Source organism: Phodopus roborovskii, unplaced genomic scaffold (genome assembly GCF_943737965.1).
Source record: "Phodopus roborovskii unplaced genomic scaffold, PHOROB, whole genome shotgun sequence".
NCBI classification, from domain to species: domain Eukaryota; kingdom Metazoa; phylum Chordata; class Mammalia; order Rodentia; family Cricetidae; genus Phodopus; species Phodopus roborovskii.
This window is the reverse complement of record NW_026126517.1, coordinates 41,326,087-41,340,531: the sequence shown is the minus strand read 5'-3', so window position 1 is coordinate 41,340,531 and position 14,445 is coordinate 41,326,087. Positions and strand designations below refer to the sequence as shown.

At 41.4% G+C, this 14,445-nt stretch overlaps 1 protein-coding gene across 1 annotated transcript in view; it reads left to right on the top strand.

The window, feature by feature from the left end:
• Hacd3 (3-hydroxyacyl-CoA dehydratase 3) overlaps positions 1-14,409 on the top strand; it is a 29,947-nt gene extending 15,538 nt beyond the window's left edge. The window contains exons 5-11 of the mRNA XM_051197769.1: positions 1,475-1,526; positions 2,772-2,882; positions 5,661-5,788; positions 9,363-9,475; positions 10,778-10,884; positions 11,403-11,534; positions 12,837-14,409. Of these exons, the coding sequence (XP_051053726.1) occupies positions 1,475-1,526; positions 2,772-2,882; positions 5,661-5,788; positions 9,363-9,475; positions 10,778-10,884; positions 11,403-11,534; positions 12,837-12,913 (720 nt within the window). The 3' untranslated portion in view covers positions 12,914-14,409. The remainder of the gene's footprint in view (positions 1-1,474; positions 1,527-2,771; positions 2,883-5,660; positions 5,789-9,362; positions 9,476-10,777; positions 10,885-11,402; positions 11,535-12,836) is intronic.
• Positions 14,410-14,445: the final 36 nt, after the last annotated feature.

Below are 14,445 nucleotides of genomic sequence, written 5' to 3'. Positions count from 1 at the left end.
AAAAGGCAGAGCACTGTTGGCCAAGGCAGCGCTCACCAGGGTGCCTCTCCACAGTCTTCACTACTCTTTAGGAGGAGGTCACTACATGGATCACACATGCTTTTAGAATAGGGACACGTGTTTCCATATCATTTGTTTGGGGAAATTTTTCTATGTGAAAAAATTCCTGTTCTCTCCCATTTCTTTATTCAGTCATTATTTTATGCTTAGGATTATAACCTAACACTGTTTCTGTTGATCAAATCATTCCAGCTTTGGTCATTGGAGGCTCTTTCATTTAACCTACTGTGTCTTTCAAAAAGCTTCACCAGTCTATACGGCCATACCACCCTGAACGGGCCCAGTCTCGTCAAAAAGCTTCACCATTGTAGGATTTTTTTCTTTTCTCTTCACTCTTTCTTACTTTCTGGCACTCTATAACCTACCCCAAGTATAGCTTATATATTCTTTGCTTCAGTCCTAGAATCACTATTTCTTTAAGGAGCTGTCCTTTTTTTTTTTTTTTTTGTAATCACTTTATGTGTATTTTGTCTGCATATAGGTCTGTGTGCACAGAGTCCAGAAGAGAGCATCAGATCCCCTGGAACTGGAGTTACAAATGGTTTTGAGTCACTGCATGGGTGCTGGAAATCTAACCCAAGTCCTCTGGAAGAGTAGTCAGTGCTCTTAACTACTGAGCCATCTCTTTAGTCAAAGCTGTGATATTTTTGGAGAGTGATATTAGCAGATCAGCTGACAGTGAGGAAATACAGGTGTGCTTACTCACACATACACATACTTAGAAATACAGCTTTTGTCTGATTGTATATGAAGCTAAACGTAAGTTTACACTGAAGTTGGACATGATCTTAGCTTCTGAAAAAACAAACAAACTCACCTTATACTAGAAATATAGAAGTCTTAAAGGGTGCTGGAGAGATGGCTCAGTGGTTAAAAACAAGTATTGCTCTTGTAGAGGATCTGGGTTCTGTTTCCGGCATCCACATCAGATGGCTAACAACCCCCTCTAACTTCAGCTGGTGCCCTCTTCTGGCCTCCTCTGGCACCTGCATTACATGGACACACACACACACACACACACACACACACACACACACACAGACAGACACACACACACACACACACGTATACCTAATTAAAAGTAAATAAATAAAATGTTAAAAAAAAAAGTCTGAAATGGCATTTCCCACCTTCAGCTGCTGTTCCCTTGGTGCTCTAACAAGTCTACAAAGGGTGTCTTTTACAGATGTAGGGTGTACGATTGCCCCAGGTAGTCTGGAAACTAGCCAATTAGCTATTGGTTGAGTAAGAATCCTGTCCTGACGGTGAAAACTGTGATCTGGGACAGTCTCCTCAGCAGAGCATGGAACACAGTGGGAGGAGATGGCCTGAGGTGTCAGCTCTTTGACAGCACTTAGCTTTTTGTAAGCATACAGAAATTCTAACTTGTATTCTTGGATGTCTAAAATTCTAGGAGGAAGAACGCCTAAATAAACTCAGACTAGAAAGTGAAGGCTCACCTGAAAGTAAGTGCTTGAAGGTGGCTACCAGTTAACTTGTGATGGATTTGGGGGGTGGTGGGGATGGCAGGCCAGGAGAATGGGGAATTCACCCTGATGAATGCTTGGGTGAATCTATGTTTAATTTTAAAGCTATGAACCCACACTAAAGCCTCACCTTAAAGATGTTTCCTTTCTGTTTGGGACTAGCCTTGTCTGAGTAAACCAAGGCTAATGTAGCAGCCAAGAACCTTGGTCTCCTGGACCAACGGACTAGGGGCAGATGGCACCCAAACCTGCAGCCTGGTTTCTCCTTTCACTTGAAGTCTGAAGGGCTGGGCCATAGATGTTTATGGTTATCAGCTCTCAAGATGGAAAGTGTTTGCACGTGTGTCTGTTTACCATGTTGTAGGGTGCCTGAAGAAGGCAGAAGAAGGTATTGTATCCTGAAACTGGAGTTAGAGCTAGTTGTGAGCTTCAGTGTGGGTGCTGGGAACTAAACCAGGGTCCTCTACAATAGTAGCAAGTAGTCTCAACCACTGAGCTGGCTCTCTTCAGAGTTGTTGTTGTCTCACTTTGTAGCCCTAGCTGGCCTGGAATTCAATATTTAGACCTGGCTGGTCTTGAACTCATAGAGATCCGCCTGCCTCTGCCTCCTGAGTGCGCTTGCCTACTGCCTTTTTCCCCTGCCTAACGTACCTTCCCTCCCTCCCTCCTTCCCTCCCTTCCTTTTTGTGCCTGTAAATTTTCAGAAGATGTCCTTCGAAAAGCTGTGGCTTTCCAACCAGTTGTAAGCTCTTAGAGGCATTTATGCTTTCACTGACTTCCTGTCCCCATAATGCTATTTGTGGTGTCTGGCACACTGTTCAGCCAGGACTGGCTACATGAATATATGACCAAATGTCAAAATTATGTTTTTCATTTATTGTTTCTATTATGTGAGCTAGTTTCATCTACACGATCTTAAAAAAAAAAAAAAAAATCCAAAGAAGAGGAACCTGTAGATTATGTTAACTAGAGTAAGAGCTGAAGGGAACTTTATTTCCCTATATTCATTGCCAGGGTTGGTGCTTTTCTGAGCTGACCAAGTCTATGAAAGGAAGCCACACATTGGCTGGCAATGTTCAACATGTTGTCTTTAGAGGCTAGGGAGATGTGGGCCAGACATTTGTGTGGTAACTTAGAACCACCCAGGTGAAAGAAAGGGTTGGAGTTACAGAGCCTCTCTCCGGGTTGTATTGAGTAATTCACTTCCCTACATTGCTTTTTCAGCCCTTACAAGCTTGAAGAAAGGGTACCTGTTCATGTATAACCTTGTGCAGCTTCTGGGCTTCTCCTGGATCTTTGTCAACCTGACAGTACGGTTCTTTATTTTAGGAAAAGGTAAGTATGAAATTTCTGAGGTAGCTGTCTCTGCCTTTGACAGGACTTGTTCTCCCTGCCCTTCCCTGTGAGCCCACAGTGCTCACTTCCCAGTTCCTCGTGAGACAGGCTTACTGGAGCAGCCCTAAAGACTTCACTGCTGCCAATGTGCTCTATGGAGACAAGCTAGGTGACTTCTGATGTGTCATGCATGGCATTAAGTTAGAAATTCCCCACATGTCTTTATCAGTGAGGAATTTCTGTGGAATATTCAGTAGTGTGATATTGTAAAGCATATAGACAGAGTTAACAATAGCATGGAACAACACTTAATGAGACACTAAAATTAATACATAAATTGTTTTTTCTTGTTTGATCATAACCATATAAAAGAGGAAGAAACCAGACCAGCTTGCACACTGGCACACTCAAAAAGATTAGAATGCAGTTTTCCAAGAGCTTGAATGCAGATGGTTTAAAAGTTCAATTTCTTTTGTAAAGTAGGTATGGGGAAAATATAACTATAATAGAAAGTGTAAACTGTTTGAAAAGAAAAATGAATTCTTGTAGAGTATCCTTCTGTTTGGCCCTGGGTTTTCCATCTGTAGTTCATGACAGTCGAGCTGTTTAGCTGGGGAGTCTGTTGAAAGAGGAGGAACTGTGAGTTGTTTTTCCAGCCCCTAACACTGGCCTTTGCATACACAGTGGCAGGCAAGGAAAGCCACATGCCCAAGGGCTTACAGTTGCCTGTGACTGGAGGCCTCTATGAAATCACACCAGAGAATGAAGAAGTCTCAGATCTCTCTGTTATTAGGATGACTTTATCAGAAGCCACAGGGACCTTTAGATACGTAAATGCTTCTTGCCTTGTTCAATCTAAGATGGTGGGTGAATTCTGTGTGTTCTTGGTAAGACTGCTGGTTACATACAGGCCTTGCAAGATGGCTCATAAGGTAAGGGTGCTTACTGCCTATCCTGAAAATCTAGCTCTACTACCAGACAGAGAGAAATGATCTCAGCAATTGTCCTCTGACAATCACATTACATGCCCTGGCATGTGTGCAGCAATACATGACACATGCATGCATGCATGCATGCTAAATGTCAAAGAGTATTTTGTTTGTTTCAAGACAGGGTTTCTCTGTGTATCCCTGGCTGTCCTGGAACTACTCACTCTGTAGACCAGGCTGTCCTCAAACTCAGAGATACTCCTAAGTGCTGGGGATTAAAGGCGTGCTCCACCATTGCCCAGTTCTTTCTTTTCTTTTTTGTTGTTGGGGTTTGGTTTTGGTTTCATTGGGAGCACTTGGAGATATTTGTGTTGTTGCAGTGATTTAGGGGTGCTATGTGTGTTCAGTAGGCAGAGGTCAGGAATCTCCCACTTTCTGCAATATGCAATACAAAGGATGGTTCTGCCTAGAATCAGTGGTGCTTGGTTGAGAAGTGCTACAAGGAAGAATACAGAAACAGCATACCTAGGCAGGGCAGGTATGAAGACAGGCCTCCCAGAAAGTGCTGCCCATGTGCCAGCCTCATGCAAGCACTAGGGGCCATTTTGAATTTTATCACATAATTTACTGGAATGTTCTGTACTCTGAGAATTTAGACTATTTATAGAGAAATGCACTTAGAAATATTTCAGAGGTCAACCTTGTATTAGTAAGACCTTTAAAACCATTGTTTTCTTTTTGTTCTTGTTCCTCTTTTTTTTTTTTTTGGTTTTTCAAGTTAGGGTTTCCCTGGGTAGCTTTGAAGCGTGTCCTGGAACTATCTCTTATAGACCAGGCTGCCCTCAAACTCAGAGAAATTCTTCTGCCTCTGCCCCCCAAGTGCCGGGACTAAAGGCTTATGCCACCAATGGCTGGCCCATTATTTCTTTTTAGTTAGGATAGATTCTCAGGAAGCTAAGAATTATTAAACCTAAAGCTACAAACACAGTTAAGGCTCTTGAAATCTAATTTTAAGGATTTTATTTTTAGGGACTGGAGAAATGACTCAGTGGTTAAGAGCACTGACTGTTCTTCCAGAGGACCTGGGTTTGATGCCCAACAGCCACACAGCAGCTCACAACTGTCTGTAAGTTCAGTTCCAGGTGATCAGATGCCCTCTTCTGGTCTCCTATGGTACCAGGCATACAAGTGATGCACAGACATACATGCAGGCCAAACTACCAAACATTAAGAAATGATAATGATAATAATTAACTTTAAGGTTTCATTTTTAAAAATGTGTATGTGTGCATGCATGTGCACATATGTGCAAGTGAATGTAGGTGCCCTTGGAGGCCAGAAGAGAGAGATGGATCTCCTGGAGTTGGAGTTATAAGTGGTTGTGAGCTTATATGTGTTTCTAACTGCTGAGCCATCGCTGTAGCCTTCTTGAAACCTAATTTTAGTCAATGCTTTTACCTCTGCATCTATGTGTAATTGAAGTTTTCATTGTCTATATAATATGGAAGAGGTAAACAATCTAGAAAGAATGACCATTTTGTCTTGTACATTGCTTTTTTTTTTTTTTTTTTTTTTTTCAATAGATAGTAAAAGAATGAAATCGAGGCATGCTGTTTCCTTTGTTTAACCAGAGGGGCCATGGGGTCTTTGTGTTCACCTTCTAGAGATAGAGGGAGCTCTTTCTTCTGGGAGTCCTGAAGCCTGTCCTGGCTTAGGATAGAAGCATGAACCTGACTCCATGTCTGTTTTCTCTCCCAAGTTCTTTTCCTGTAAGGCATGCTCTAGTTTGAGAACTGCTTCTGCTAGGACTCAACAGTGGACTGACCGGTCATGTATGCTTATGCCCTAGAGTCCTTCTACGACACGTTCCACACTGTGGCTGACATGATGTATTTCTGCCAGATGCTGGCGCTAGTGGAAACCCTCAATGCCGCAATTGGTGTCACAAGTTCCCCAGTGCTGCCTTCTCTCATCCAGGTATTGAAAATTTGAATGTGAGAGTAAGGAACGAAAGCTTTCAGAATGTATCCAGTAGATAGGTCATAATTTGCCGTTTCAGTTATTAAACATATTTATTTACATAGAATGGCACTATTTTATTTCAGCATGCAGGAAAACTTATTTATTTATTTATTTATTTATTTATTTATTTATTTATTTTTAAAGTCAGGGTCTCTCTAGTCCTGGCTGTCCTAAAATATACTATGTCTATTCTTGAACTCAGAGATCCCGGGGAGCAGGGAGGAGTTTCCTTGTTGCTCTTTGAGGAAAGATTAAAGAATGAGGCCCAGTACTTAGCTGAAGTGGTTTGATGGAAAACATTTTCTGTGTAAAGTAATCATGATCACTAGACTTAAATGTGTTTACAAGGCTTTGCAAAAACACTAAAGAGAATTCTTTTTGAGGAAACTTGGCAGATTAGGTGGTGGAGGAACGTGTAGACACAGGAAGGAAATGCCCACTTTGAGGTGAAGCCACTGGAAAATGAAGTGACTTTGGTCATGCGGAGCTGGGCTGGACACACATCTGCAAATCCACAGAACTTAACCACGTCAGTTTTAAGTGTCAGAAGATATAGAGAATGTGAAGTATAGAAGTGAGAGCCCTCATCAGCAGAGACTCCAAAGAAAGCCGCTTGTGTCTGAAGTGTTGGTCCTTCCAGAGGAGGGACTGTTTGTGAGCTGCCCTGGTGGCTCAAGCCTGTAACCCCAGCACTTGGGTGATTAAGGCAGGAGGGTTTGAGGTATAATGCTAGCCTAGAGTGGCTGGTGAGACCTGTCTCAACAAAACAAAAGACCCAGAAGGATCTGTGATAGAAATTCTTGTCTCCTAGCTATTTGCATGATCCTAAGGTTACACACCTTAATGTGACCCCCAACTGCTGCTACCCTCAGACTCCTAAAGAGGCAAACAGACCTCTTCTGTTGAAATTACCTTTGGTTAAGAACATCTTACAGAGGATCTGAGTTTGGTTCTCAGTACCTACACTGGGTTGCCCACCTACCTTTGATTCCAGCTCCAGGGGATCTTGTGCCTCTAGCCTCTGAGAGCACCTTCATTCATATACACATTGTTAAAAATAAAATCAATCTTTAAAAAAGTCTTTGTCAAGCCTCAAAGAATTTACAGATTTGTTTCCAAAAAAATTGAGAGGCTTCCAAACAAAGATTATAAAACCTAAGAAACAAGACATTGTGTGCAAGAAACAGCAGACTATTGGACACAGCCACAGGAACTGCAGCTATGAGAGTTGTTATGTGCAAAATAGAAATTCATATGGCCCAGTATATCTTTAATCCCAGCATTTGGGAGGCAGAGGCAGGTGGATCTCTGAGTTCAAGGCCAGCTTGGTCTACAGAGCTAATTCTAGGACAGCTAAGGCTACATAAGAAAACTCTGTCTTGAAAAATAAAGGAAAAAGAAAACATTCATATATAAAGAGAACTTGGCTACTTGGGCTGGAAGTAAGAAAGTAAAAAATGGAAGGGAAGCAGATTTGAAAAGAAGGTTAATAGAAATTCTATTAATGAAAATGTAGTGGTCAATGGTTATTTAATAATTTTAGAAGTATATTAGACTCAGCTGTAGAGAAAATTAATGAACAAGTTGCATACAGGAAGGAACAGAGGACATAAAGTAGCAGACATAGTTTTATTATAAAACTCAATATTATAAGGATGTTCTCATACTTACTGACACATTAAATTCAGTTCCAATAAAGAATGTTTGGAATGTGCTGAGAAAAAAATTGTAAAGCTTTGTAAAAAGGTGAATCTTAGCATTGTTTATAATAAGGACAAGTGCAGGCATCCTAGATGCCTCTTGATGGCTAAATGGAAAAGGAAAACATGGTGTTTAATTCAGTCTCACAACTAAAGAAAATAGCCCCCATGACAGGGTTTCTCTGTTTAGCCATGGCTGTCCTGGAACTCACTCTGTAGACCAGGCTGACCTTAAACTCACAGAGATCCACCTGCCTCTGCCTCCTGAGTGCTGGGATTAAAGGTGTGTGCACCACCACCTGGGATTCTAAGGGAAATTTTGATATATGCTACAACAGGGGTTGATCATTTTCCTTACATGATATATTTAGAATACTAAAAAAATCAGACAGAAAGTAGAATGCTGGTTGCAAAAGGTTGGAGGGATGGAGGGTCACTGTTTGATGAGTCACAGTGTCAGTTTTACAAATGAAAAGTTCTGGAGATGGACTGTAGCGGTGTGTGTACAACATGGTGAATGTATTTGATACCATTGAAGTGTGTGTGGTTACCATAAGGTCAAGTGTGGTAGCACATGGCTTTATACCACATGGCTTTAGTCCCAGCACTCAGGAGGTAGGGGCAGGTAGGTCTCTGTGAGTTCCAGGCCATCCAGGACTACATAGTATAACCTTGCCATAAACAAACAAACAAACAAATGGTTAAATGTGACTGGGTGTGGTGGTACCTTCTTGTACTTCAGCTACTCTAGAGTTAAAGAGTTTGGGAGATATAGAAGCAAGTTACAGAGTAATACATATAGCACGAATTCTAAAAAGCTAAATGATAGGCTCATGAGGGTGGAAGAGATGGCTCAGAGGTCAGCAGTGCTTGGTTTGGTTTCTAGTACCTATGTTAGGTGGCTCACAACTGTCTGTAACTCTAGCTCTAAAATATTCAATTCTGCCTCTGGCTGCCACAGGCACCCAGATAGAAGTCACACACACACACACACACACACACACACACACACACACACACACACACTGTAAAAATTTCCATGAAATAGCCTATTATGTAGCACACAACACAAGCAGTAGGCTGTATAGACAAGCAATGGGATAATGAGCATGGGACAACATTACATATAATGTAGCAGTTGTGGATTTGTAATGTTCTGTTCCTAACTGTGGGGTTGTGTAAGCACCAATGTTCATTGGCAGAATCCTTTATATTGTGCTTATGTGCATGTGTGTGTGCCTTTAATACTGGAGAAACGGAGAATAACTCAATGTTCTATGGGTCTACTAAACTTGCTTAGGAAATATTAAGTTACACAGAGCAGAATTTAGCTAAAGGAATGCTCCTGGTTCTCTTATCAGGAATAGCATGATTCTGCCAGCCATGCAGGATGACCCTGGGTAACAGCTGTCTAGAAAAGCAGCCCTTATTTGTCTGGACACAACTCTGACAGTATTTTACATTGGAAATCCTTCCTATTTATCCAAACAACAAACTTTGGAATTTCTGTCTCTGTGAGACATGTTTAATTGCTCAAACTGTAACTTGGGTCCCTAAAACTATAAGCTGGTCCCAATGGGTAAAAGCTCCAAGCCTAACAAATTGCATGGTAAGACAAAACTGACTCCTACAAGCATACTCTTTTACACACACACACACACACACACACACACCCACACACACACCCCAAAACATTAAAAAGACTTTAAAAAGGGCCTATCTGTAGGTACATGCATGCACACACTGTAGATATGCAGACAGATACATAGGTATATGCACATACAGATACACACAATATTTAAGTTTTCTCTTTTGGGTCTTTTTAATAGTTTCTTGGAAGAAATTTTATTCTGTTTATCATCTTCGGCACCATGGAAGAAATGCAAAACAAAGCTGTGGTTTTCTTTGTGTTTTATTCATGGAGCACAATTGAAATTTTCAGGTGGGTAGAAATGCTTGCCCTTCTCTGGAGTGGATGTTGTTGCCTTGCTTGGAAGTTTCATTTGGTTTGGGACTAGGATTATACATGTAAGAATTGTAGCTACAACAGCAAGCCCTGCATTGATTAGAGCCCAGGCTGTAGGGAACAAAGAGATCCACAGAATGAAAGACCCATCTGACTACAACTTCAAGGCCTCACTATTGTGTTGGAAAGACCCAAGGCCCATCCACGAGGGAAATACTTGAAAAGGCTGGAGGGGCACAAGGTTGAAGCAGCAATCCAGGTGGATGGGGTTAGTTAAGAAAGCCTTCCTGAGGAGGCATGGTGAGCTCTAACTCAAAAGTACTCAAGTCTTGAGCTTAGCAATTTTTCTTTTCACTCCGAATTGTCAGTAAAAAAATACCCTTTTAGAGAAATTGATGTAATTTCAGTGGCACACACTTGTAATTTCAGAACTCAAAGGCTGAGGCAGGACTGCTACGAATTTAAGATAAAAAACAAAACAAAAATTTATTCACTTGTGTTCCTTTTTTAACCACACCATCCAGTGTTTGCTTTCCCCACTGAATCATGCAGTCAGGCTTTTGCAGATTGCTTCCTCAGCACTAGGTTTGTGTAGTGAGTTTGACAGACTTCATAGTGCAGTAGAAAAGGGCATTGCTGCTTGAACCATTCTGACCTGTGCCTCTGGGTCTGTACCCTCAGGCTTGCTGGATGCGAAGAGTTGAAACAGGCTCAAAGTCCTTGACTTTAAACATTTCCTATTTAGGAAAAGAATGAATTTCTTGTGACATTTCTTTTTTTAAAAAAATTCAGGGTCTTATTACATAGATCAGGCTATCCTTGAACTCAAAAGAGATCTGCTTGCTGCTACCTCCTCTGAGCTGGGACTAAAGGCATGTGCTATCATGACTAGTGTGATGTCTCTTTAAATTTGGGCTGATTCTTGATCAGAGGTTTTTGTATAATTTTTTAGGACCATTCATTTATTCAGAGGCAGAGTTTGGCACTAGGAACATAGTTGAGTACTAGGAATAAAGCCAATTAGGTTCTGAGCATCCAGCATGTAGCTGAACAAAGAGGGTTCCTTGAAGAGTACACTGAGCCTGCCAGTAGAGCTCACATCCTTTGTGGAGTTGGAATAGAGTCTGATGGGAGTTTGTGAATAGCTAACCCAGGATTGTAATTCTGTTCCGAAGCCACAGGCTGCAGGAAGCAAACTCTTTGGTATTTGTGAATGCTTGTCTAGGGTCGAATTCAGAACCTGCAGTGGCTCTTATCACTGAACTTTGTTCTCCATAGGTACCCCTTCTACATGCTTTCCTGCATTGATATGGACTGGAAGGTGCTCACGTGGCTCCGTTACACTGTGTGGATTCCCTTATACCCGCTGGGATGCTTGTCAGAAGGTATTTTTAGAACCTTTGGTCTTATAGTGTAGCTCCCAGCGGTGCCCACAGGATTAAAAGGCTGGTTTTCTGCTTCTGCCAGCCCTGGCCTACTCAGGGTGATGTTAAGACTGTGCAGGGAAATGTCTTTCTGATGTCTTCCACTTTTTGCACTGTTCCAAGACAAGGTTTGGAAGCAGGGTACTCATGTGCTACCTGCTCTTTATTCACACGATATTCTGAGTACTCCAATGTGAGATCTTACTAGTAACTTCATTTTATCCTGACAACCTCCTAATAAGTGGATCTGGCAGGATCATCCCCCCCCCCCCCACATACACACACACACACACACACACACACACACACTATCGGTGAGGAAAAAGTCCAGTGCTAGGCCCCTTCTCATGAGTTTCTATTGGCAGCTTTGGGGCAATGAGAGAGAGGTCAAGAGAAGAGGAAACATGTCCTGAAGCCTCAGGCTGGCTGAGCTGCTGGAGGCCGTTGCTTCATGCACCTGTTGTTCTGTCTTTTTCCAGCTGTAGCAGTGATCCAGTCCATTCCAGTATTCAACGAATCAGGAAGGTTCAGTTTTACTTTGCCATCTCCAGTGAAGATGAAAGTCAGATTTTCCTTCTTCCTTCAGGTTTATCTTGTAATGTTGTTCTTAGGTAAGTAGTGACTATGTAAACACATTTCTGTCTTGTTTTAGACAGGAGAGCCAAGCAGTTCAGTTTTCAGCATCCTTGTTAAAATTCTACTTGAAAAAGTGGTGGGGGGAAAGGGTTTTTCTTTTTGTTTTTTTTTTTTTTTTTAAACCAGGCTGGCCTTGAATTCACAGAGATCCGCCTGCCTCTACCTCCCACGTCCTGGGATTAGAGGCGTGTGCCACACAGGCGATAGGGGAAGGTTTTCTTTGTGAAAAAAAACTGGGTAGGAGAGGATGCCGCATGTGGAGATCTTTTCTCTCAGGTCAACAGTAGCTGAACTGTGACTGTTCTTGGCCACTGGGAGTCTGTCCTAGATATGGATAGCAGGGAAATAGTCTTGATGGGTGGCCAAGGAACTCTTCTAGAGCAATAGGAGACCAAAACTATACTGCCTATATTATGACCTCCTTGGAGGCTAGCAGGGCTGCTTAAGCACAGGAATTTGAGACAAGTTTCAATAAAATATTGAAATAGAGCCCCTGTCACACTTACTTGAGTAGCGCATTAATTCCTCATCCACACATTAAGAGGTGGAAATATAAGTCGGGCAGTAGTGGCAGAGGTGAGAAGATCTCTGAGTTTGAGGCTGTGAGTGAAATCCAAAATTCATAATTTCAGGTCTTAACCAGGTAGTGTATGTTCATAGGTCAAGGAATTTTTTATACCCCATTCTTTCACAGTAAGACTGTGAAGTGTTTTTATCCCTGTTATACAAATGAGGAAACTGAAGTAAGGCTAAGCTGCAGAACTTACGCACTGGTAAAGCAGAACTAAAACTTGACTCTGAAACCATTTCCTCACTTCCAGACTGCTGCTTACTAAACGTGTTCTTAAACAGCCTTGCAGTTTTTGGTTTGGGCATTTATGAACTACATAAGGGGAAAAACAGGCAAAAAAAAAAAAAAAAAAAAAAAAAATCTTGAACTTAATTATTTATGGAGGGATAAACTGTGTTGATGAGCATACCAATATTAAAGTGCCTCAAAAAACGATAGCCAGCCAGCTGAATAGATTATAGGTATGATACAAAGCCCAGAAGTTGTTTACTGTACGGGATTTATTCTGGTCTAAACCTGAATGGCAGAGCATGAGGAATGATGCTGTAAATGCCAGAGGAAGGGTTGGGACACCCAGTAGTGGGCTCTTAAGATGTATCTGAGCAATACATTTAGTGCTGTGAGGCAGGGAACAAACTACGGATACCTCCACTTCTAGTTACAATGACATTTCTAATCAGTGTTTTTTTTTTTTTTCTTTTTGCAGGGTTATATATTAATTTTCGTCACCTTTATAAACAGCGCAGGCGACGATATGGACAAAAAAAGAAAAAGCTCCACTAAAGAGAAATTTGGTAGCTTCATGCTGGTTTGAGCTCAATCTATGATTCTTACTGTTTTACCTTCTTGTACTGATGTAAAAGTTATTATTATTATTATTATTTTTTAAAGTAAGGCTATCTGCTTTCCCCAGTAACATTCCTGAATTTGCTGTATTCTATCTTAGTGTTGTACTTGCATGACATGAATTTCTGGTATCTGACAACAGTTTATTCCTGTGTATTTAATGACAGTGAGCTGGCCCCACCTTCTCCTGTCAGCCCCCTCTTCCCTACAGGTACTGTCCATCTTTGCAGTTAGGACTTGGTCTTTCTGCTATTGCTTGTGAAAAACAAACAAACAAACAAAAAAACAAGACTACATTTCTCCATTGAAGATGTCAAAGGTGACCCAGGCAGGACCTAATATTTATCATACCCAAGGGGTTATTCAAGTAGGGGGTAGAACTGACTTTTTGAAAATCAGGTAAACTTGATCAATGATTAAACATTTTTGAGTTAGAGGAGGGCTGGAGAACACTTTGTATTTGATGTCTTTTGGCCTAAAGACATTCATTATGACAGCACTTACCAACATGGGCATTGAAGAGGCAGAGTGATTTAAAGAAAGAATCAGAACCTGGGAACACCATGAATACTTCACTCCTACTATAAATCAGAACTGTCTGCAACACTGGAGAAAGAGGGAGCATTACTTGCAAAAACACTGACATTTTAAGTTCCAAATGTGAATGAATGGCTGCAGGGTCAGAAAGGGACATAACTTTGGGAGCTAGACAGGAACCAGCTGTTATAATGGAGCCTGTGGCAAATGCAAACAGACACACCTACAAGCTGTCTTGGTCTGTATACACAGTCTACAACTCTTGGACTAGCTCAGTCCATTTACTTATGTATTTCTCTGAGTGATTGGTGACACTACTTTTTTGAACTTCAAATTCCTGTGTTTTTTTTGTTTTTGTTTTTTTAAAACCTGTGTGCAGTAGGAACTTGAGCTAGGAAATCACCTGGATTCCTGCAGGAAACCCCACAAAAGGGGAACTGAACAAAATCTAGACCTTAGGGTTGGCCACTGTATAAGACATTGTCAGTCTCTCTACATTCCATGTAAACTAAGTGACGAGGTAACCCTAGTCACAAGAGCTTAAGGGGTAGCAATGGCTAGATCTGCCACTCCCTATGTTCTTGGGGAAAGGAGACTTGTGTTGTCTCAATAAGCACAAAGTGGATTGGCATTAAACTGGCTTGTTTGACAAACCTCATCTCACTGAAGAGTATTTTCCAGGTCTGCAGCTCTGTCAACGTTTGTTGGTATTGCTTTCTGGCATTCCTTCCACTGACTGTGGGAGTGACCAGGCAGGTCAGATTTGCAGTCAACTGTGCCGCATCTTTGTGCAAAATCCCATGTTCTAGTTGCTGTTAGCATCCCCTTTGTTGCTATCTGAGAAAGTGAAAGATTGTGTATTTCTATTAAAACATTTACAGTCAAAATCCTAATAATTTGTGCTTAAAGATTATTTAATCTAATGGTTTTCA